The sequence below is a fragment of the Phoca vitulina genome, unplaced genomic scaffold (genome assembly GCF_004348235.1).
Source record: "Phoca vitulina isolate PV1807 unplaced genomic scaffold, GSC_HSeal_1.0 scaffold7, whole genome shotgun sequence".
Classification (NCBI taxonomy): domain Eukaryota; kingdom Metazoa; phylum Chordata; class Mammalia; order Carnivora; family Phocidae; genus Phoca; species Phoca vitulina.
Window position 1 is genome coordinate 7,407,217 of NW_022589710.1, and position 25,755 is coordinate 7,432,971.

Sequence of the window (25,755 nt, forward strand, 5' to 3'; positions counted from 1 at the left end):
GTCTCTGTCATTTCAGAAACAAGAGGATCCTCTCAAGAGTCACCGGGCAGAAACACCGACTCTGCGCCTGCACTTTTCTGTGGCCTGTGAAGTAAGAACACAGACAAAAGACACCAGCGCAGGAAGCACAACATAGACCGCACTCCTCCAGAGAAGAGCCCGGCGTACTTCGTCCTTCCCCCACGCGCCGCGTCGCCGCGGGCCCCGCCTCACAGGGGGTGGAATTTAGCGCACCTTCCGGATAGCAGGCGGAAGTGGACGAATTTGAATCTCGTGGGCCGTTGGATGGGGCTGCTTGCGGTCGGCTTTGCGGCTCCGCGGAAGAAGGGAAAAGTCACACGACCATTCTGGAACTTCTGCCCAACGCGCCTTGGTGAGTGAATGGAGAATGGGAAGAAACTGAGTATTCCAGGGAGAGGATTCGGACCGTCGGAGGGGACAGGGGTCGAGAGGCGGGACAGTGTAGCGGAGGCCTCGGAGTGCCTTTGGGGGTGTCGGGTGGTGGGGTTGGGCTTGAAGACTGGGAAGTCGGGGCGCTGGGGAGCGTCTCCCGGGCCGGCGCACACGAGCCAACTCTAAGTATTGAGGATTCCGAGGCCCCCCGCCCCCGAGATTAAGCCTTATTTAATCTGACGTTCTGGTAAACACAGTTTAGTATTTCCGCCAATTGGACTCGAATGCTGAAGCTGTAACAGTAGTTAGATCTAATTGCGAAAGCGTTACCGCAGGTAAAAAGGATCTTCCTTTATTAAAGATGGAAGGTTGGGGGCAGGTTTAGAATGAGGAGATGCTGTACGTGGCTCCGGGTTCCTCCTAAGAGTGATACTCAGAGTAGTCTTTATTACTCTGGACCGCAGGGATATGACAGTCTTTGAAATGCCCGGTGGGGATTTAAACTGAAATCTGAGTATCCTTTGTATTTAAAACCCGGATATTTTTCTTTCACGATTGACATTTTTCTTGTACCGCAAAAATCCGGGACTCTTGCTCATTTAAACTGACTATAGTAACAGCTGTAATTCATAGAGGTCTTAGTTTGCTAACAATAGGGATAAGGTTTAGCTAGTTCCACAGATCTGCCTTTTCAGCTGCTTCATTCATTGGCCAACTGGGTTATTTTGGAGTCATTATGGAAACACTCTACTAATGTTAACAGAATTGGGTTTTCTTTGTTTTTTTGTTTTGTTTTTTGTTGTTGTTTGCTTTATTAACTTTTGGTGATGGACTACCTCAAATAGCAAACGCTGTTTAACCCCATAGCAAAGTCTGCCTTCTTCTGGAATAGTTTAAATGTGTACCCTACATCTAAAATATAAATGAGTTTAAATGTATAGAAATTTTATATCTTGCCTTATTGAACACTGTCTAATATTGTGTTGTTTTATAGGAACCGGTATTTTATGTTCCTTTTAAGATTTTAACACCAGGGTATCATACCATAAAAATGCATAAATATCTTTTAAAAAATAGACATTTCTTCATCTATTACTGGCTGCTCCTACTCTCCTATCCCTGCTAGTGAACTTTTGTTTCATTATTAGCCAGGAAAAATAGATTTAAATATTCAGTATTTATGATTGTTGAACTTTAAACGTTTGTGTAAGATTGCAGCAAAGACATTAGCTGTACTTTCCTAAGAATTGCAGACAGCTGTTCTGCTCATTTTATGTGCGCTACCAGCAAATAGTAATTTAAAAAAAATTAGTCTCTACATTTTAATAGGTTTCTTGTCCTTACCTGGACTTTTTTCATTTATTTTTGCTCCATCTACCTAAATCATCAGCGAATTTCAAATTTTCTTATGTACACATTACCTTGAAGGGTTTGTTAAGTGCTGATTCCTACACTTCAAAATTAAAGATTTATTTATTTGAGAGACAGAGAAAGTCCCAAGCAGACTCCATGCCCAGTGCAGAGCCCGTCCTGGGCTCCATCTCCCAAACCATGAGATCACCACCTGAGCAGAAACCAAGAGTCCGCAGCCCAACCAACTGCTCTACCCAGGAGCACCCTGACAGAGTTTTAAGGGCACTGACTTGATCTTTCCTAGAGAGGCATTATAATACACTGTTAAGGGCAGGGAACTGGAGTCAGATTGCCTCGGTTCAAATTTCATCTCCACCAGTTGGTAGTTGTATGACCCAAGCAAGCTGCTTTACCTTTCTGTGCTTCAAATCCCTGACCTGTGTTAATGGGATAATAACAATACGTACCTTGAAGGATTATTGTGAGAGTCAAATGACTCAACACATATAAAAATCTTAGATTAGTGTGTGGCACATAGTAAATGATACATATATCTCCAATTATATTGAGTTACTGAGCATTGTACAAACCACATTACATACATTATCTCAATCTTCACGTATAACACTGCAATATTTACTATTTTCATGTAAATTAATGGAGGCTAAGAGGGTTCAGTTCTCACACAACTACCAAAATGTTTGAACCAGGTTCAGAAACTAGATTTAATTAGAAAGTTTATGCTTCTTTTTTTATGTCATTATTATTATTATTTTAAATAATGCTTCCTGCCTCTCTCTGCAGTCTATCCTTTCAATTATTGCCTCTTAAAAATCTCTGATGACTCCTCTTTGTCTACCACATATAATTCAGATTTCTCAACCTTTTCATTTTTTTACAAAGCCCTTGTCAATCTGGTTCCAACCTCTGTTTGCAAGCATCAACTTCATAATATTCTACCACTCTTTTCCAACCTGTGATGTTCTATCCGTACTAGTACCATTGTCCAAATCTGTTCTCTCATTTTTATATATACTTAACCATCAACTTTTTTAGGTCCCTTTAAGATTTTACCCAGTGGGTTTCCAATACTTTCCTAGACTTCCCCAGGTGGAATTCTTCCTCAGTGCAATTTAGTTGTAAACATAGCACTAGACTGAGAGCTCTTGTCCTCTTTGTCTTTATATCTGCAATTCTTGGTACAGAACAGTGAGTGTCCTTGTACTCTGAAACTGTATATGTTCAACCAGTGCTTGTTATTTTAACAATTTAACACATTGTATCTTGTTAAATGCTGAGGAAGTTTGTTGTTTGTTTGTTTTTTTTAACTTTTTTTCTGAAGTGATAGAATGTAATTCTGGATAGCTTAGTAGAGATTTTAGTGATACCATATGGTTTGTAAATTTCACAAATACGGAAAAATATGTATAGAAATTGTAGGTTCAGAAGACATTTCAAGTGGTAAAAAATTACGAGTAATATTTACTAACATTCACAGAACTCCAGATGCTTTATACATATTTTCTCACTTAATCTCACTTTTCTCACTTTTATTATTATCCCCATGTTAAGATGAAGAAACTAGGTACCAAAAGATTTAGTAACTTAAAAAAATTTTTTTTGCATTCCATTTTCTCCTGGTGGAATTTTTTTATTACAAGAATAATATATGTTTAGTGTAATTAGATTAATAATAGGGAAGTACATACATAAGTATTCATTTCTATGTTAATTCAATTCTAAATTAAGAAAATATTGGGGAGTTAAAAAACAGCAAAATTTGCCTTTCCTTTTGAGTTTGAATAGCTGTTACTTGATCTCTTTGCCCGTAACCTTTTCTCTAAAAAGCTGCCCAAAAATATAGGGACATCACTCTAAAGACCATTGGGTAGGGTTTGGTCTAAGGAGCTTATGATCCTGATATGCTCCCATTCCACACACCTTCTCCAGCCAAAGAAGTACCAGATATAGGAATGAATAAGAGCTGAATGTCTAGACCATTCACATTATTTCTTCTTGAATTTTGGAATTGGGATACCAAAAATTACTGGAGCTAAGCCAGAAAGGTCTTTATATTGCTGAGATCACAGTGGAATCATGAAGAAATAAGAAAGTGTGGCAGAGGGAGCCAATAAACAATGGGGTAGGGCAACCTGTTTTCCAGAGATTAGTTATAAAAGTCAGTAAAATGTATAACTTTATTGCTTTTCCTTTTGTTAAGACTATTTTTTTAGAGCAATTTTAGTTTCAGAGCAAAAATGAGGGGAGGGTAATAGTGATTTCCCCCACACATGCCTAGCCTCTCCCATTATCCACATACCCCACTAGAGTGGTACATTTGTTGAAATCGTTGAACCTACATTGACACATGATAAGCACTCAAAGTTCATAGTTGAAATTACAGTTCATTTTGATTTTGTACATTGTTTGGGTTTGGACAAATAGATAATGACAGGTGTCCATCATTATATCATACAGAGTATTTTCACTGTTGTAAAGATCCTCTACACTCCACCTTTCCCAACCACTGATCTTTTTACTGTCTTCAGAGTTGTGCCTTTTCCAGAATATCATATAATTGGAATCATACGGTTTGTAGCCTTTTCAGATTGCCTTCTTTCACTTTGTACTATGCATTTAAGTTTTCTCCATGTCTTTACATGGCTTGATAGCTCATTTCTTTTGTGTCTGGATGATCTATAGTTTGCGTGGATGATCCATAGTTTATACATTCACCTACTGAAGGACATCTTAGTTGCTTCCAAGTTTGGCAATTGTGGATAAAGATGCTGTGAACATGTGAACGTTTTGGTGTGGACATAAGTTTTGACCTCCTTTGGGTAAATACCAAGGAGCATGATTGCATAACTGAGGTAAATCCCACTTGGTTGTGGTGTATAATTTTTTAAATAAGTTGTTAGACTTGATTTGCTAATATTTTGTTAAGGTTTTTTGCATCTGTGTCTTTGACATTGGTATGAGGGTAATGATGACAGAATAAGCTAGGAAGTATTCCTTCTGCTTGTATCTTCTGAAAGAGGTTGTAGAGAATTGGTATAATTTCTTCCTTAAATGTTTGGTAGGATTTGCCAGCGAACCCATCTGGGCCTGGTGCTTTCTGTTTTGGAAGGTTATTAATTACTGATTCAGTTTCTCTGATACAGTCCTATTCAGAGTGTTTATTTTTCCTTGTGTGAGTTTTGGCAAATTGTGTCTTTCAAGGAATTGGCCCATTTCATCTAGATTATCAAATTTGTGTGCATAGAGTTCATGGTATTCCTTTATTATATATATGTTTTAAAGATTTTATTTATTTGTCAGAGAGAGAGAGTGTGAGCACAAGCAGGGGGAGCGGCCGGCAGAGGAAGAAGCAGTCTCCCTGCCAAGCAAGGAGCCCGATGTGGGACTCCATCCCAGGACCCAGGGATTGTGACCTGAGCTGAAGGTAGATGCTTAACCAACTGAGCCACCCAGACATCCCTCCTTTATTATATTTTTAATGTCCATAGGATCTGTAATGATATCCCTTCTATAATTTCTGGTATTAGTAATTTGTGTCCTCTCTGATTTTTTTTCTTAGCCTGTCTAGAGTCTTACTGACTTTATTGATCTTTCCAAAGAACTAGCTTTGGTTTGTTTATTTTCTCTATTGATTTCTTGTTTTCAGTTTCATTGATTTCTGCTCTAATTCTCATTACTTATTTTCTTCTACTTAATTTGGATTTAGTTTACTCTTTTTATAGTTTCCTACAGTAGAAACTTAAATGACTCATTTTAGATCTTTTCTAATATATGCATTCAATGATCTAAGTTTCCCTTTAAGCCCTGCTTTGACAGCATCCCTCAATTTTAATGAGTTGTGTTTTCTTTTTCATTTAGTTCAAAATATTTTGTATTTTCTTTTGAGATTTCTTTTTTACTCTTGTGTTATTTAAAAATGTGTTGTTTAATCTCCACATATTTTTCAGATTTCCCAGCTGTCTTTCTATTATTGATTTCTAGTTTAATTCCATTGTGGTCTGACAGACATTGTATGATTTCGATTTTAAATTTAAGGACTGTTTTATGGCCTAGTATGTGGTCTTTCTTGGCAAATGCTCTATGTAAGCTCGAGAAGAATCTGCATTTTGCTCTTGTTGGATAAAGTAGTCCATTATATCTAGTTGTTTCATGATGATGTTCAGTTCAACTATCAAATCAGTTCCTTACTGATTTTTTGCCTACTGGATCTGTCCACTTCTGATAGAGAGGTGTTAAAGTCTCCAACTGTGGTTGTGGATTTACTTGTTTCTCTTTGCAGTGCTATTAGTTTTTGCCCCCCATAGTTTGCCTCACATAATTTAACATAGTTAAACATAGTTCTTAGGTGTATACATATTAAGTATTGTTACATCTTCTTGGAGAGTTGACTCCTTTATCATTATTTAATGCCCTATTTATACCTTATAATTTCCTTACTTTAAAGTCTGCTCTGTCTGAAATTAATATACTCCTGCTTTCTTATTAGTATTAGCATGTTATATTTTTCTCCATTTATGTTTAATTTATATTTAAAGTGGATTTTTTGTAGAAAATATATAGTTGGGTCTTATTTTTTGATCTACCCTAAGAAATCTGTCTTTTAATTTGGTACATTTAGACCATTGACATTCACTGTGACTGTTGATATAGTTTGATTAATGTCTACTATATTTGTTACTGTTTTCTATTTGTTGCCCTTGTTTTTTGTTCCTGTTTGTCTCCATTCTTTTTCTGCCTTTTGTGGTTTTAGTTAAGCATTTCAAATGATTTTTTTTTCTTTCTTAGGATATCAGTTATATTTCCTTTCTAACTTTTTTTAGTGGTTGTCCTAGAATTTGCAATATACATTTACAACTAGTACAATAATTGAGTATGTTATTGATACTGTTATTTTGAACAAGCTGTTGTCTGTTAGGTCAGTTAAGGATAAGAAAAACAGAAGTTTTTATTTTACATTCACTTATTCCTTATTCGATGGTCTTACTTTCTTTATGTAGATCTGAGTATCTGAATACTATCTTCCTTCTCTTTCAAGAACTACTTTTAACATTTCTTATAAGGCAGGTCTACTGGCAACAAATTCTCTCAATTTTTGTTTGAGAAGATCTTTACTTTTCCACTTTTTTTAAGAGAGAATGTGCACATGTGTGCAAGTTGGGGGGGTGGGGGGCAAAGGGAGAGGGAGAGAGAAAATCCCAAGCAGGCTCCACACCCAGCTCAGAACCTGATGGCAGGGCTCCATCTCATGACCCTGAGATCATGACCTGAGCCGAAATTGAGTCAGACATTTAACCAACTGAGCCACCCTGGTGCCCCTTCTTTTTCACTTTTGAAGGATAATTTTGCAAGATACAGAATTCTAGATTGGAATTTTTTTTTCCTCAACACTTCTTGCCTACATGGTTTCTGAGGAGCCATCAGATGTAATTCCTTCCTTTGTTCCTCTATAGGTAAGGTGTTTTTCCCCTTCTGCTTGGTGTTCTCTGAACTTAGTGGATCGGTGGTTTGATGTTTCACAGTGACTTGTCATTAATTTTTTTTAGCTTTTTTTTTTTTTTTAATTAAGTAAGCTTTACCCCCAGCGTGGGGCTTGAACTCATGACCCCAAGATCAAGAATCGTATGCTCTACCATTTGAGCCAGCCAGGCACCTGTCATTAAATTGTTTCAAATACTTCTTCTGTTCTTTCCTCTCTTGTGGTATTCCCAAAACGTTTATGTTACGCCTTCTGTAGTTGTCCCAAGGTCCTTGGATATTTTGTTTTGTTTTTTTTATTTCATTTTGTTTTTCTTTTTTCAGTGTTTGTTCTCTTTGTTCAGTTTTCAAAGTATCTGTTGAGATATCTTCAAGCTCAGAGATTCTTTCCTCAGCCATGTCCAGTCTACCTGGAATCCCATCAAAGACATTCTTCATTTCTGTTGCAATGTTTTTGATCTCTAGCATTTCTTTTGGTGCTTGCTTAGGATTTCCATCTTTCTTCTTTCATTGCCATCTGTTCTTGTATACTGTATACTTTATCTATTAGAGCCTTAGCATATTAATCATAGTTGTTTTAAATTCCCAGTCTGATAATTCCAACATTCCTGCCATGTCTGGTTTGGATGCTTGCTCTGTCTTTTCAAATTGTGCCTTTTGCCACAGTGATTTATAATTTTTTCTTGATAGCCATACCGAGTAAAAGGAATTGCTGTAAATAGCTGTTAGTAATGTGGTGGTTAAGTTGTGGGTGAAGGGAAAGAGTTCAGTAGTCCTATGATTAGGTCTTAGTCTTTTCATGAGCTTATGTCTGTGAACTTACAGGTATTTCTCAGCTTCCCCCACATCTCCCCTCATACGAGATAGGATGGCTAGAGTAGCTTGGAGTCAGTTACTTCCCTTTCCCCAGGTCAGTTAGGCTCTGATAATACCCTAGCAGGTTAGGCTCTGGTTAACTAGTTTCTCCTGAGGGCAGGCCTTATTAAAAAGAACAGAATGGGGGCGCCTGGGTGGCTCAGATGGTTAAGCGTCTGCCTTCGGCTCAGGTCACGATCCCAGGGTCCTGGGATCGAGTCCCGCATCGGGCTCCCTGCTAGGAGGGGAGCCTGCTTCTCCCTCTGCCGCTGCCTCTCTCTATCTCTCTCTCTGACTCTCATGAATAAATAAATAAAACAAACAAAAAAAAAAATTAAAAAAAAAAAAAAAAGAACAGAATGCTTTGACATATTTCAAAATGGTACCTTCCCCCCTCTTCCTGCCAGAATGACAAGATTTTTCTCTGATACTTACTGTGGAATCCTGGTCAAGATCCTGGTTGAGTTCCTAGTGATAATTCTCAACAATATTGTGGGGACTCCCCATAACTGGGTCCCCCTGAAGTTTTTAACTCTCAAATTGTCCATACTGAGTCACCAGCCATTAGGCAATTACAGTTCAGGTTTTCCTACCCCAGCACTGGATCCCACAGTGGTTCCAGCTGTTAAGTCTCTGCTAAAGTAAGTTGTGACTCCCTCTACTCACCCATGTCTCTATTCTTGGGGGCAGTGGTTTGTCTGGTGTCCCTCCCTCTTACTGATCCAAAAAATGTTGATTTTTCAGTGTTTTCAGCTCTTACTGTTAGGATGGAGTAGGGACTTAAAACCTACTCACATGCTGCTTTTTTTTTTTTAATTTAAGTAAATATATTTTTAGTGAAGGTACTAATTTTATGTATCTTTCTGGTAATAGAATTTGTATAAAATAAAATTCACTCCATTTATGGGTACAGTTTGGTTTTAATAAATGTATTCTATTATTTGAACATACCTCAATTTATCTTATCCATTTTCTGTTGATAGGCAATTATGTTTCTTATGGCTTTTGGCTATAAAAGTAGGACATTTTTTAGCCACTGTGGACATTTGTGTACAATGCACATGTCTTTCTTACTATTGGCTGCATCATATGATAGGTGTACATTTAACTTTATTGAAGTAAAATTCACTCATAAAATTAACTATTTTAACCATTCATTGACATTTAGTACATTCACAATGTTGTACCATCACCATCACTTCGATCTAGTTTCAAAATATTTTTATCACCCCTAAAGGAAAACTCATATCTATTAGACAAGCATTCCATATATTCTATTCCCCCAGTTCCTGGAAACCACAGATTTGCTTTCTGTCTCTATGGATTTGCCTGTTCTGGTTATGTCATATAAATGGGATTACATAATATGTGACCTTTTGTGTCTGACCTCTTTCACTTAGCTTATTTCTAAGGTTCATCCATGTTGTAGCATATATCAGTGCTTCATTCTTTTTTATAGCTGAATAATATTACATTCTATGGATATACCACATTTTGTATACCATCAGTTTAATGGACAAATGAGTTATTTCCATTTTTTAGCTATTGTGAATAGTACTGTTAACGACATTTGTGTACAAGTTTTTGTTTGAAAATCTGCTTTCAGTTCTTTTGGATAAGTACCTAGTGTAATTACTGGATGATATGGTAGTTCTACATGTGATGTGTTGAGCAACTGCCAGACTATTTTCCATAGTAGGTTCTCCATTTTACATTCCCATTAGCAATGTATGAGGTTTCCAATTTCTCTCTATTCTTGCTTTTTTTAAAAAATTTTTTTAAAGATTTTATTTATTTGACAGAGAGAGAGACAGCAAAAGCAGGGGGAGTGACAGGCAGAGGGAGAGGGAGAAGCAGGCTCCCTGCTGACCCTGGAATCATGACCTGAGCCGAAGGCAGATGCTTAACTGACTGAGGCACCCCTCTATATTCTTGGTTTTTAAATTATACTCACTTGAGGGGGCATCAAGTGGTATCTCATTGTTGTTTTAATTTGCATATTCCTAATGACTAATGATGTTGAGCATCTCTTCAGGTGCTTGTTGATCATACAAATATTTTCTTTGGAGAAATGTCTATTCAGACCATTTGCCTGTTTTTAAATTTGGTTGTCATTTTGTTGTTGAGTTCTAAGTTTCTTAAATATTTCTAGGTACTTGCTCTTTATCAGATATATGATTTTCAAATATTTTCTCCCATTTTGTGGATTGTCTTTTTACTCTCTTGATTGTGTAGTCCAAATTATTTTTTGTTTTTTTGTTTGTTTGCTTATGGTTTTGGTGTCATATATAAGAAACCATTGCCAAATCCAAGGTCATGAAGATTTACATGACCCTATGTTTCCCTCTAAGATTTTTATAGTTTTTGCTCTTACATATTAAGTCTTCAATCTGTTTTGAGTTAATTTTTGCATATAGTGCAAGATGGGATCCAACTTCATTGCTATGTGTGTGGCTACCCATTTGTCCCAGCACCATTTGTTGAGCAGACTGTTCTTTCCCTATTGAATAGTCATGGCACCCTTGTCAAAAATTAATTGATCATAGACTTACACCTTTATTTCTGTACTCTTCTTTTCAATTGATCTATATGTTTATACTCATGCCAGTACTAACCTTTTTCAATTACTATAGCTGTAGTGGTAAGTGTCCAAATTGGGAAGTATAAATCATTCACTTTTTATTTTTTGGTTTTGACTATCAAGGGTTCCTTGAAATTCATATGTGGAGGGATACTCTGCAGTTTTGTGTTTTTTTTCCAGCTTTCCTTCTTTCATTTGTTTGTTGGCCTTGTATTTCTTTTCTAAACTATATATTCAACTCCCAACCTCATTTTATGAGGCCAGCATTACCCTGATACCAAAGCCAGATAACGACACTACAAGAAAAGAAAACTACAGGCCAATATCCCTGATGAGTGTAGATGAAAAAATTCTCAACAAGATACTGTCAAACCAAATTTAACAGCACATTAAATGATCATAATACCACATGATCCAGTATTTCCACATCTGGATATTTACCCTAAGAAAATGAAAACACTTGATTCCAAAAGATACCTGCATCCCTATGTTTATTGCATTATTTAAAAGATGTGGAAGCAACCCAAGTGTCCCTCTATAAATGAATAGGTAAGAAGATATGGTGTGTGTGTATATACACGTTGGAATATTACTCAGGCATAAAAGATGAAATCTTGCCATTTGTGACAACATGGATGGATCTAGAGGGTATTATGCTAAGTGAAATAAATTAGAGAAAGACAAATACTGCATGATTTCAATTATATGTGGAATCTAAAAAACAAAACGAATAAATAAAAACCAAAAAATCAGAAACAGACTCATAAATACAAAGAACAAACTGATGGTTGCCAGAGCAGAGGGGTATGGGAGGGAATGGGTGAAATAGGTGAAGAGGATTAAGAGATACAAACTTCTAATTATAAAATAAATAAGTCATGGGGGATGAAAAGTACAGTATAGGAAATATAGTCAGTAATATTGTAATAACTTTATATGATGAGAAATAGTAACGACTTATTTTGATGAGTATTTTGTAATGTTTGTAAATGTTGAATCACTGTGTTGTACATGTGAAATTAATATTGTATGTCAACTATACTTCAATTTTTAAAAAAAGGATCATACACCGTGATCAAATGGAATTCATTCCAGATGCAAGGATGGTTCAACCTATGCAAATCAGTGAATGTGACATATCAGATTAATAGAATGAGAAATAAACATCAAATGGTCATATCAATAGATCCAGATAAAGCATCTAAGAAAATTCAACAACCTTTCATGATAAAAATTCTCAAATTGGGTACAGAAGGAACATATCTCCACATATTAAAGGCCAAACATAACAAGCCCACAGCTAACATACTCAGCGGTGAAAGGTTGAAAGTTTTCCTGTAAGATCAGGAATAGAACAGGGGTGCCCACTATCACCATTCCTATGTAACGTGGCCGGAATTCCTAGCCTGAGCAGTCAGGCAAGAAAAAGAAATAAAAGGCATCCAAACCAGAAAGGAGGAAGTAAAATTATCTATTTGCAGATGACACAATCATATATTGAAAATCCTAAAAAATCTCACGAGAAAACTTTTAGAATAGCTATCCCGCTGTAACAAGAGGGAATTTGGCTTACTTTATTGTATTAGTTATCTGTTGCTATGTAACAAATCAGCCCAAAACTTTGTGACTTAGAACAACAAACATTATCTGACAGTTTCTGTGGGTCAGAAATTTGGGAGCAGCTTAGCTGTGTGGTTCTGGTTTAGGGTCTCCCATGAAGTTGCTCTCAGTTTGTTAGCTAGTCTTCAGTTATATGAAGGCTTAATTGGGGTTGGAGGATTTGCTTCTAAAATGGCTCACTCTTGCTTAAGTAGGCCTTTCCAAGGAGCATCTTCAGAGTCTTTATGACCTGACAGCTAGCTTCCTCCATAATAGAGAGTAAGGAGGAAGTCACAGTGACTTTTATGACCTAGTCATACATTGTCATTTCTGCCAGCCTTTTTGGTAGAAGCAAGTTACTAAGCATGGCCGCAATCAAGGAGAGGGAAATCAGGCTTCACTTTTTGAAGGGAGGAGTATCACTGATTGGCCAAGTGGAGGTAAACAGTGGAAGAGACTCAGAATACATTTTGACAGTGGCTTCTTAGAACTCTTCATTAAATTGTTCATGGCGTCTCAAGGAAGGAGAGAATAGTTTGCTATTATTTAGAACACCAAGTCTATTAAGACTTGGGCTGTTATTGAGACATATTTACATAACATTTTCCTCCTCCTACTTAGGAAGTTTCAAAGTTCATACACTGGAAGGAAAACAAATGATAAAATCAATTAAAAATATGTGAATAATCTTTTTTTTTTAAGATTTTATTTATTTGAGAGAGAGAGTGCGAGCATGGGTGGGGAGGGGCTGAGGGAGAGGGGAACCAGGCTCCCTGCTGAGCAGAGAGCCAGCCGCTTATCCCAGGACTCCAGGATCATGACCTGACCCACCCAGGTGCCCCTCTTTTTTTTTTTTTTCTTTTTTTTGCTAAAGTTTTGGAGACTGAAATAAAGTGATCATCAATCAGGATTTAGAAAAAAGTTTTATTTCAGGTCTGGGGATTAAGAAGAAGGCTAATGTCAACTGGTCAAAAGTATTAATTGTGTCCTATCTTTAGAAATCCAATTTGGGGATAGCTTTTAATTTTGATATAATTTTAAACTTAGAGAAAAGTTACAAGAATAGTATACAGAACTCCTGAATAATATTCAGCAATTGTTTTGTGACCTAAAAGTCAGCCTAAAACCACCAGAGATAAACCTGTAATGTGATAAAGTTAGGTTTATTAACTCATTGCAGTGAGAGAGATTGCAGACCAGAGGAACCACCGGGCTTCTCACCAAACAAAGGGTAAAACAATTTCTTAAAGGATTTTGGAGAAGGGTGGCATTTAGGTGAAATTTAAATGAACTAGTGTTTTGATAAGGTCAGGCAAAGCCAGGGCTGTGTGTAAACTAAAGGAGTCAGCATCAGATCTGGACTACACAGTGGACCTATGGTGGTGTTTCCTTGAAAACTACAAAATTAAGAGGAAGGAGGAATGTTGTGTTCAGAAAGCCCATATCTATAGCTCTGTATCTTTGTGGAAATTGAGATTTCTTCTCTGTATCAGTTACTGACTTAGATCCTCTTAGCAAAAGTAGGATATTTCAGAAAGTTTCCTCATGTCCTTTTCCAGTCATTTCCCTGACTGAGAGATAAGCACTGTTCTGATATTTTCATGGTGGATTGATTTTGCCAGCCTCAGAACGTCTTACAAATGGAATAATGTAAATATGAATGCTATGTAGTTTCTTTTACTCAGCATAGTATCTGTGAGGTTCATTTGTGGTTTTTTGGGGTTTTTTTTGGTTGTTTTTTTGCATCTTGCAACACTTCTTACGTTTTTATTGCTAAGTAGTATTTTTTTTTTTTTAAAGATTTTATTTTATTTATTTATTCATGAGAGAGAGAGAGAGGCAGAGGGAGAAGCAGGCTCCCCGCTGAGCAGGGAGCCCGATGCGGGACTCGATCCCAGCACCCTGGGATCATGACCTGAGCCGAAGGCAGACGTTTAACCATCTGAGCCACCCAGGCACCCGCTAAGTAGTATTTTTTTTGAAGATTTTATTTATTTATTTGGGGGAGAGAGAGTGTGAGCATGGGGTCGGGGGTGGAGGGCAGAGGGAGAAGGACAAGCAGGCTTCCAGCTGAGCAGCAACCTTGATGCAGAGCTCCATCCCAGGACCCTGAGATCATGACCTGAGCCAAAGGCAGATGCCCAACGGACTGAGCCACCCAGGCGCCCCTATTGCTAAGTAGTAGTGTATTTTATCAATAAATTGCAATTTGTTTATCCATTTTCTTAGTGGTGAACTAGTGGGTTTTCAGCTTTGGAGTATCATGAAGAAGGCTGCTAAAAGATGTACATAAGGTTTCTGTCTGTATATGTTTTTATTTTTCCTTGGATAAATAACTAGATGTGAAATTCTTGCGTCACAGGCTAGTGTATGGGTATCTGTTTAACACTTTTACATTTCTTCCAACAATTTATGTGAGTTTCTCAGTTGATTCATATCCTTTCCAATGTTTGGTGTTGATAGTCTTCTTAATCTTAACCATTATTGTGGGTATGAAGTGGTCTGTCATAGTGGTTTTAACTTTTTTTTCAAGATTTTATTTTCAAGTAATCTCTATACCCAATGTTGGGGCTCAAACTTAGAGCCCTGAAATCAAGAGTTACATGCTCTACCAACTGAGTCAGCCAGCAGTGCCTTGGTTTTAATCTTTATTATCCTAATTACAAATGATGTTAAACATCTTTTCCTGTGTATATTAACCATTCACATATCTTCCTTCATGAAGTGTCCATTCATATCTTTTGCCCTTTTTTTAAAATTTTTTTTAAGGTTTTATTTATTTATTTGACAGAGAGAGACACAGCGAGAGAGGGAACACAAGCAGGGGGAGTGGGAGAGGGAGAAGCAGGCTTCCCGCAGAGCATGGAGGCTCGATCCCAGGACCCTGGGATCATGACCCGAGCTGAAGGCAGATGCTTAACAACTGAGCCACCCAGGTGCCCTACCTTTTTTTTTTTTTTTTTTTTTTTTGTATTGGATTGTTTGCTTTGTATTTGTTGAGTTGTAGGAGTTCTTTATATATTCTAGGTACAAGGCTTTGTCAGACACATCTTTTACAGTGGCATACATATTTACTTTCTTAGTCATATCTTTTGATGAGTGGAAGCTTTTAATTTTTATGTAGTATAATTTGTTACTTTTTTTGTTAAAACTTTTGTAGTTGTAGCTTATACATTTAGGTCTATTATCCACTTGGAATTAATAATTTCATGGTGTGAAGTATGGATCAAGGTTCATTTGTTCGTTTTCCATATGGATATCCAGTTTTTCCAGCACTGTTTGTTGAAGACTTTTCTTTTCCCCATTGATTGCTTTGTTACCTTTGTTGAAAATCGAATGACTGGAAAAAGATCTATTTCTAGGCTTTCTAGTTTTGTTCCATTGGTCTTTGTGGAATTGTGTATATTAATACACTTTGAAAAACTACATAAAGTGTTTATTAGATATTGGCATACATAGGAAAAATCTTTCCCATACATGTTTTGCCAGCATTGGAGATCTTTCTTATGATCAGCTTATAGCCAATGACATCTGGAGGCTTTTCAGCGTGGTTCTCTACATACTCTGTGATACTTTGTGTGTGTGTCATGTGAGATTGATGTTCACTTTTAATTCTTTTACATTTATTTGTAACTGAGAAAGCTCTTGTTTTAGTGCAGAATTTTGAGACTAGTAATAACAAAAAATTCAGACACCTTTTTTCTTAAGGTAACATAGTTATATATGTTATAAAGATCTCAACAGAACTTCATCACACTGTCCACCAAGAGATGCCTTGGGTCCTTGCAGTGGGAAGGGGAAGAGGAAGAGAAGATGTAGCCACATAGAAAATGTAGTCTAGAACCTTGCCCGTCATATCATTATCTCTGGACTATGTATCAGTCATATTCAAATATTTATTAGTACTGTGCTGAAGGATACAGGAATTTTACCCTCAGGGAATTTGCCAGTGTAGCTGAAGAATTAAAAAAATTGAAGTAAACATAATACAAAGTAATATGTGATTAATGTTTGCTTTAAGGTCATTGAGAGAATTTAAAATATCTTTATTATAATTGTGTTGTGGACCTCAATCATTATTCTGAATTACACTAAATCTAAAAGTAAAAAAAAGATAGTTGCAATTTACCGACAGAGGGGAGAAGGTAAGGAATTATAAACTGAGAGTGGATCTCAAATATAAATCTGTGTTGTTGGATTTGATTAAGCATCATTTATAAATTAAAATATTTATGTTTACTCTAGGTGAACTACAGTTATATGTTTATGGAATAAACATGTACTTATATGTGAATAGATTTTTATGCAGAATTCATCAGAAGTTGAAGTATAGAGGCTGAACTCTAGGAAATAAATTAAGGGTTGCTGGAGGGGAGGTGGATGGGGGAAGAGATAATTGGGTGATGGGCATTAAATTAAGGAGGACATTGTGATGAACATTGTGTGTTATATGCAATCAATGAATCACTAAATTCTACCTCTGAAACTAATAAAAAAAATATAACTGGAAAAAAAAGGAAGTTGAATTATAAAGAAGTCCTAATAAAAGAGGCATTTAATCTTCCTATTTATTGTATTTCATCAGTTTTAAGATGGACCCCTATCCCCATACATCTTTTAGCATGTTTTAAAATCAGGTTGTGATCCTTAGTCAGTTTGGCCAGTGGGGCAGTCTGCAGTCATTGTATGAACATGTATAAACATCAAAAGTGTCGTCATATGCCTATAGAGTAAAATCCGTGCTTCTTAAAAAAAAAAAAAAAGTCTAGAAAACACTCTTTTTTTAATATATTTAATTTATTAATGTGAGAGAGAGTAAGCGAGAGAGAGAGCACGAGTGGGGTAGAGGGGCAGGTGGGGAGAGAGAGAGAAGCAGACTCCCCACTGAGCAGAGAGCCCGATGTGGGGCTCAATCCCAGGATCCTGGGATCATGACCTGAGCCGAAGGCAGACGCTTAACTGACTGAGCCACCCAGGCGCCCCTAGAAAACACTAAAATACTACTTTAACATTGCATTAATGGTTGTGGGGAGGAGATGGGAAAGATAGGCTAGACCTACTTAATTGCAAAGCCTGCTTAACACGGGGCTCTTTAGTTGTTTTATGGATTCTTTTAAGAACTACCAATCTCAGGGCGCCTGGGTGGCTCAGTCGTTAAGCGTCTGCCTTCGGCTCAGGTCATGAGCCCAGGGTCCTGGGATCGATCCCGCATGGGGCTCCCTGCTCGGCGGGAAGCCTGCTTCTCCCTCTCCCACTCCCCTTGCTTGTGTTCCCTCTCTCGCTGTCTCTCTCTGTCAAATAAATAAATAAAATCTTTACCAAAAAAAAAAGAAAACCTTAAAAAAGAAAAAAAACTACCAATCTCAATGGCACATGTGATTTTTTGTAGGGAAGAACCAGGAAATACCGAAGGCTTGGAGACAAAATGACCCAAATTTGGTCTGTGACTTTTTATAAAAACACAAAAGTGATATGAGAAAATCAGTGTTTAAACCCAAAACAGTTCTTACAATCAGTATGAAATATAAATTCCAAATTGTAAAAAAGCATTGATGGAATTTGATAGTAATCTTTGTAGGGGGGTTTTATCCTTCCTTTGACATTTAATATTCTGTGTTATTTATTGTGCTCATTATTTTCATGTAAAGTGGTATAGTCAGTAATAAGTTAGTCTATTTCCACTCAGCTAGCTCTCTGACTTTGGACAGCTATTTAACTTCTCTGAGCATTGGTTTGAAAACTAAAATGAGATTACATTTACCTAGTAGCATTATTAAGTTTATTCTTTTCTACTTAAATTCCAGGAGCTCACACATACATTATCTACTTGAATCTCGTAACATTTTAAGTAGGCTGTTTATATATTTTTGGTAAAGTGAAACTTTGATGATAATGTTCTGATCTTTTCAAACTAGAGAACAGAAAAAGGTATGTTTCAATAACGAATATAAGTAACTTTGTTAACTAGCAGGGAGTGAGGAGACAGAGGCAGATCAATGTCTTTCAGAATGCACAAGGTTGAACATTGTACTAGAAGATGTGATATGGAAGTCAGATGCTTGCAGCTCTGTGAAGAATCCCTGCAAGTACAAGTCACAAATATAGCTTGATAAGGATTGTTTTGTAGGCAACTCAGTGGCATTGCTATTGATGATGTGACTTTTTTCCCCTAAATAATGAACAATTCTTGATAAACTTATAAACAAAAATAAAATACGAATTTTCTTGACTTACATAGGAGTTGTAGTTTGAAAATAATTCATTTTGTTCTAAAATAGCAAGGAAAGAAAAGACTTTGTATTTATGTGTCAAATGGGCTTAGGTTCTAGGTTAATGTAATTACAGTGTTTTTAACCTATTCAAACATCCAGCTGGAAATTTGGAAGTCTAGACTATTTGTTATGTAGGTCTTTTTGGTGCATTACAGGTTACCCTGCAATCCTGACCTCTTTCCACTAAACGCCAGTAGTCATCTTAATCTTCTTGACAACTAAAAAACATTCCCTCTGATTTTAACACTGTTCCCAGGCTTTAACATGCTTGTTGAAAACTAATGGTTTTAGATATGTGAAAGGTGAGGAAATTAAGTACTAGAGAAAGAAAGAATTATGCAACTTATTTGTAATTATTCAGTGACTAAATTTTATTAAAGTTGATAATTTGAAACTTTAGAAATTAAGATGGCTGTATTGTATGTTCTTATTTTTCTTAGTAAAATGAATGAAAATAAACCTGGTGCCTCACAGAATCTTGGTAAGTAAAATACTTAAAACATTTTCAAATATAATTTAAAATATTAAGATATTTTACTCTTGCTTTTTTATTACAATAGACTTTTTAGAATGCTGGCTCAAAATATAGGAATCCATGCTTTTGTTCACACATCCATATACGAAAACATAATATTACATGTATTCATTTCAACAAAAATCTGCTGTAAGAGGACAATTTGCCAAATTTTATCAGGTATGCTTTGTATCTGAATGAAACAGCATTGTTTATTTGATAAACAATTTTTTTCATCTTTTTGTATGACTTTTTCTTATATAAGGAAAAATGCAGGCGAGACCATTTTAAACAATACACTAAACTTAACATGAAAAGGAAAACTTACCTGTAGGTGCTCATAACAATCTCAAATAGATTCAGAGACCTTTGCTTTTAGTTGTTGCTTTGTTCATTTATTAGTTTTAACAGTATATATTGATTTGCTACCATGGAAAATGAGAAATTTAAATTGTTATTTTATATTCTTCTGCCACTACTCCCCTCATCTACCCTTTTTAAGATTTATTTTTTGATTCCCTCACAAATTAAAATATACTTAAAACTCTATCTTGACCATCACTGATAGAGAATATCTGTTAACACCACATCATGTTGGATAAGGAAATTTGCTCTTAATCCTCCCTCTACTTTGCTTTTCTGCTTTTACCTACAGACTTCTATCCACTGTGCTCATTGTTCTGAAACTTAGTAATTCATAGTCTACCTTCATGTATTTGTAGACTGCAAATACTATCTTTACTGTTATTTACTTAGTATTTTTCCTAAGATTGACTCAGTTTTTTTACTTATATGTGTGTATGTCATTATTTTTTTTAAGATTTTTTATTTATTTATTTGACAGAGAGAGAGAGACAGTGAGAGAGGGAACACAAGCAGGGGGAGTGGGAGAGGGAGAAACAGGCTTCCCACAGAGCAGGGAGCCCAGTGTGGGGCTCGATCCCAGGACCCTGGGACCATGACCAGAGCCGAAGGCAGACGCTTAACGACTGAGCCACCCAGGCGCCCCTGTGTCATTATTTTAATACAGCCAGTATCATTTGTCATAGTTAGGAGGGGATCTTAATATAGTGAAGTCAGAACAATGTTACTGAATTTTAAATATTAAAATTCAAAAACAACAAATACAAACAAAAGCAGTCTACTTATAAAAACGCATGCCTGAAACCTAGTCTGTTCTGCATCCAGTGTTTCCATATCTGGATGAAGGGAGGAAGGGAACAAATGGAAGAGCTACTGGTCCACAGCATAATAGCAAATGCATCTCCATCCAGCGCTCATCATGAGTACTTCTGTTCTGTAGTCTCAGCTCATTCCTTGTATTCCTTTTCCTCGATAGGAAAAGGATAGCTGCATGCACACTTAGAACTAAAAGTATAGGCACTGGGAATGAAGGAATTAAGATGAGAGCTGCTGGTATAAGATGTCCAATAAATAAATGGCAATTTGCTAGAGTTGATGTGGTCAAAACGAAGGGGAGTTGAAATCTTTTGAAAGATTGAGGAAAGGGCTTTCAGTTATGGCTTATCTCATTAACCTATAGTGAGGGAGGCAAATATAGGGGAGATATTTTAACGGCATTAAGTATTAGCTCATGATGTTTTTTTCCAGTCCTGGAATCTATTTTGTGAGTAGTCTGTTAACAGATGTACCATTTCAATGCATAACATCCATTCTTGATTACATGTATTAGCTAAATAATTAGTAATAAGACTGTTTATTTTAAGCTAATAATTAGTAAATAAGATTAGCTGCTGTAATAGGTAAATGCTGAGGTCTTACTGGTTTAACACAACAAAAGTTTATTACTTGGCTTATGTTACAATTCAATGTGGATTGGTTAGGGGAGTTGGAACAAACGGGGAGTTTCTGCTCCATGCAATCACTTAGAGATTCAGGCTCCTTTCATCTTGTATTCATCTGCTGCCTTGAGATTCTCAGTCTTTTCTCTTTAGCTAGTGTTTTTCTCATTGTTTTATTAGAAATTTTCTGTATAAGTAAACATCATAAGTTAGAAAAATTGATAATTATACTAATGTCTATTCAGTTATATGTACCTGCCACACCCTTTTAATTATACTTGTCCAAGGTTACACAGCAAGAGTGTAGTGCCAAGATTTAACTCAGATCTTCCTGACTCTACAGTTTGCCTTTTAAAAACTATTATTATTATGGTAAAGTACACATAACATAAAATTCACCATTTTTTTTTTTAAGATTATATTTATTTATTTGACAGAGAGACACAGCGAGAGAGGGAACACAAGCAGAGGGAGTGGGAGAGGGAGAAGCAGGCTCCCCGCCCAGCAGGGAGCCAGATGCAGGGCTCGATCCCAGGACCCCGGGATCATGACCTGAGCCGAAGGCAGACACTTAACGACCGAGCCACCCAGGCACCCCAAAATTCACCATTTTAACTATTTTATTATTTTTTAAAAGATTTTATTTATTTGACAGAGAGAGACACAGTGAGAGAGGGAACACAAGCAGGGGGAGTGAGAACCATCACCACTATCTAGTTCCAGAACATTTTCATCATCCCCAAAGGAAACTACCCATTAAGCAGTTACTTTTCATTTCCCTTCTCCTTGGTCCCTGGAAGCCACCAATCCGCTTTTGTGTCTGTCTCTGTGGATTTACCTATTCTGGATAATGTAATCTATTATATAAATGGAGTCATATAGTATGTGACCTCTTGTGCTTGGCTTCTTTTACTTAGCATAATATTTCTAGGCTCATCCATGTTGTAGTAGGTATCAATACTTCATTTCTTTTTACAGCAGAATAATATTCCATTGTATGGATATAACATATTAATTTATCCATTCATCCATCCATTGATATATACTTGGTTTGTTTTCCCTTTTTGGCTGTTGAGAACAGTGCTGCTATAAATATTAGTATACAAGTATTTGAACATCCATTTTCAGTTCTTTGGCATATATACCCAGGAGTGGAATTGTTGTGTCATACAGTAACTATGTTTAAGTTTTTGAGGAACTGTCAAATTATTTTTCCTAAGTCATTGTACCATTTTACATTTCCACCAGCAGTGTGTGAGGATTCCTATTTTTCCAGATCCTTGCCAACATTTGTTATTTTTTGACATTTTGATTATAGCCATCCTAACGGATGTGAAGTAATATCTCATTGTGGTTTTGATTTGCATTTCCCTGATTAATGATATTAAACATCTTTTAATATGCTTATTGGCTATTTATATTTTTTCTTTGGAAAAATGTTTATTCACATCATTTGCTCCATTTTAAAATTGGTTTGTGTTTTGTTGTTGAGTTCTAAGAATTTCTTGTGCATTTTGGACACTAGACCCTTAACAGGTATATGGTTTCTAAATATATTCTCCCATTCTATAGATTGTCTTTCCACTCTCTTTAGTGTCCTTTGCATAAAAGTTTAAAACTTAGATGAAGTCCAGTTTATTTTCTTTTTTTTCATTTTTACTTTTGCCCTTGGTTTCATGTGATCTCTAAGAAACCATTGCCAGTCCAAGGTTATAAAGATTTACCCCTATATTTTCTTCTAAGAGTTTAGTTTTGGTGCTTATGTTTAGGTCTTTGATCTGTTGTGCTTTTTAAAAGATTTATTTATTTATTGGAGAGACTGCGAGCTGGGGGAGGGGTGGGGGGGCAGAGAATCTTAAGCAGACTCCCCGCTTAGCACAGAGCCTGATATGGGGCATGATCCCAGGACCCCAAGATCATGAGCTGAGCCAAAATCAAGAGTCAGACACTTAACTGACTGAGCCACCAAGGCACCCCATCTTTGATCTGTTTTGATTTAATTTTTGTTTATGGTATCAGGGGTTAGGTTTCATTATCTTGCATGTGGCTATCAAGCTGTCCTAGTACCACTTATTGAAGAGACTGTTTTTCCCTGATGAATAACTTTGGCATTCTTGTTCAAAATTAATTGACCATAGATATATATGTTTATTTCTGGCCTCTTTTCCTCTATTGATCTATATCACTGTCCTTATGCCACTACAACACTGTTTTGATTTCTGTAGCTTTTTCCTCAGTGTTGAATTTACTCTTTTTCTCTAGGTCAGTCTGGCTAAAGTTTTGTCGGTTTCGTTGATCTTTTCAGAAAACCAACTTCAGTTTTTATTGATTCTCTTGTTTTTGTTTTCTATTTCATTTATCTATGCTGTAGTGTTTATTTTTTCCTTCCTTCTGCTAGCTTTTGGCTTAATATGCTCTTATTTTTCTAGCTCTTTAAGGTTAAAATTGTTACTGATTTGGGGGTCTTTCTTTTTTCATATTGGCTTACATAAAGATCAGCCAGAGGTGAAAGCTTAGGGTTTCTGGGGTCTTTTCTGAGCACACATCCAGCCTTGAGCATGTATGTGTCCTCTAGATTCCCTGTTATCTGTGGGAGCTTTTCAAAGCCCTTATTTACCCATGTATCTCCTTTTCCCAGCTTCTTCTTTTGTAGGTCTTTTGGTCTGTCACCTGCTTGTCCTATCTGTTACCCTTAACTCCAAGCTGCTTCATCTAGTGTATTTGTCTTAAACACTTTTGACAGAGAAAGTTCTGAGGCAGGCAAAACAAGGGCAAGCATCTGAGCCCATCCCTCAGGGATCCACCACGCAGATCAAAACACACAATCACTTTTCTTTAAGAACAAGGTTCATTTTATCTCCTCTTGGACAATCCAAACCTGGAACATGGGCCATCGAACCTAAGGCCATTCATTGCTCAGCTGGAGAGTGGGGGATGGTAGGCAGGTAAGTTAAAATGCTACAGAGTGCTTATCAGAATTTACCATTCTGTTTCTTTATTGAGCATTCTCCTCATTGTTATAAGTTTTAAAATTAGATTTCAGAATTTCTGAAAAGTTGATTCTGACAGTTTTTGGCAGCTTAATTTGTTGCTTTAGTGGGGAGATAGAGTTTTGGAGTTTCCTAATCCATTATTTTCTGTGATGTTACCCTACAAGTTGCCATTTTAATTATACACTGGAATTCATTATTAAAATTAATTTAAAAATGTAAAGTCTAAAACAATGTTTATTGCTTTAGAAATAAGTGTTAAAAATTTTAAGTTACTGATAATATAATGTGATTTGCTCTCAGAAAGAATTGAATACATCACTTGAGAGCTCCAATTCCATAGGTTTTATTTTAAAAATTTAAAAATATTTTTATATCTATTTACTTTTTTCACTGTTAGCTTGTGTTTTTTGTCGAAAAAATGATGACTGTCCTAATAAATATGGAGAAAAGAAAACTAATGAGAAATGGAATCTCACTGTACATTACTATTGTTTGGTGAGTATAATTTATAATTAAATGCTGGAAATTTGATACTCTTCTAAAGAAGACAGATTTTGATGGCTGGTTTCTGAGAATTGGATAAGTCATTTTGCTTCTCTGGATCTCATTTTGCCTGTACGTAAAATCAGGTTTTTCATCTATCAAATTCTAAGATTGTGAAATTATTTGGTATGTATGAGGGAAGACCTGTCATCATTATCTGTTTATTTTTGCCTAACCCTTTAGAGCCTAAATGAAAAAAGGAAAAAATGGTTAGATCTCTAAGGGAGTTATCTTTTTACCACTTTCTTGTTTCCATTGTTGCTAGTGATAAATCTCAGAAAAGAGTTGTTTGAAGGTTCAGGGAGGAGAAGGAAAGTATTTATTTTGCAGACAACCTAGAAAGAAAAGTTCTAAATAAAGGTGGTAAATATTTGTGGACAAGGAAATAGGTGAATTTATGGGTCACTCGGAAGAAAGAAAAAGTGATTTCATATTGAGAATTAGTGTCTCATTTGTTTCCCCTTCCCTCCACCAACTTTTCACCTCACTAAATCTGTGCCTTAAGATCTTAATGGCACCATCACTGCCTTAGCCTGCCAAGGCTGCAGTTAATAGACACAATATTTCTTGATACTGTATGAGTTATGTATTGCCACTTAACAAATTATCCTGAATTTTAGCAGCTTAAACAATTATCTCAAACATTTTCTGAGGGTCAGGAATCTGGTATTGGCTGAACTGGATAGTTCTGGCTCAGGGGCTCTCATGAGGTTGCAAGTGAGATGTCAGCCAGCGTTCGGTCATATGAAGGTTAGACTGGGCTGGAGGATCCACCTCTGATGGCTCACTCACATGGCTTTTGGCATTAGTACCTACTACCTGTTGGCAGGAGGCCTCTATTCCTTACTTCCTGGGTACCCCTGTAGGGTACTCACAGCATGGCATCTGACTTCTTCCAGAGTAAGTGATGAAAGAGGGAGGGAGGGACGGACAGACAAGACACCAAGATAGAACCATATGACCTAGTCTTCACAGTCACATACTACTGTCACTTTTACTTTATTCTGTTAGAAGTGAGTCATTAAGTCTAGCCCACATTCAAGGGGAAGGGAATTAGGCCCCGTCTCTTAAAAGAAGAAGTATCAACAAATTTGTAGATTTATTATTATACCCACCCCGGCATCCATGTTAAAACTCTAGATGCTTCCTTGAGAAACCATCTAACATATTTCTTGGTGGTTGTCTAAGACTATAGTTTTGTATCTCAAGTACCCTGTGGGTTAAATAGACTTCTAGACTTGTCTAGGAACCTAATTACTTTGTACCAAGATTTAAGGGAACATGAATTTGGCATTCCAAATTTATTTGTAAGTTGGAAGTCTTATATTTTGTATCACCAAAGGAAACCTTTTCA

At 36.5% G+C, this 25,755-nt stretch overlaps 1 protein-coding gene across 2 annotated transcripts in view; it reads left to right on the forward strand.

Annotated features, from left to right (window-relative positions):
• The first annotated feature begins 284 nt into the window (after positions 1-284).
• The window catches only part of G2E3 (G2/M-phase specific E3 ubiquitin protein ligase), a 60,902-nt gene continuing 35,431 nt past the window's right edge, over positions 285-25,755 (forward strand). The window contains exons 1-3 of one of the 2 annotated variants that reach the window (XM_032404870.1): positions 291-373; positions 18,990-19,030; positions 24,256-24,353. In XM_032404870.1, the coding sequence (XP_032260761.1) occupies positions 18,994-19,030; positions 24,256-24,353 (135 nt within the window). In that variant the 5' untranslated portion in view covers positions 291-373; positions 18,990-18,993. Of the gene's footprint in view, positions 374-18,989; positions 19,031-24,255; positions 24,354-25,755 lie in introns of both variants that reach the window. The other variant, XM_032404871.1, reaches the window with a different exon arrangement.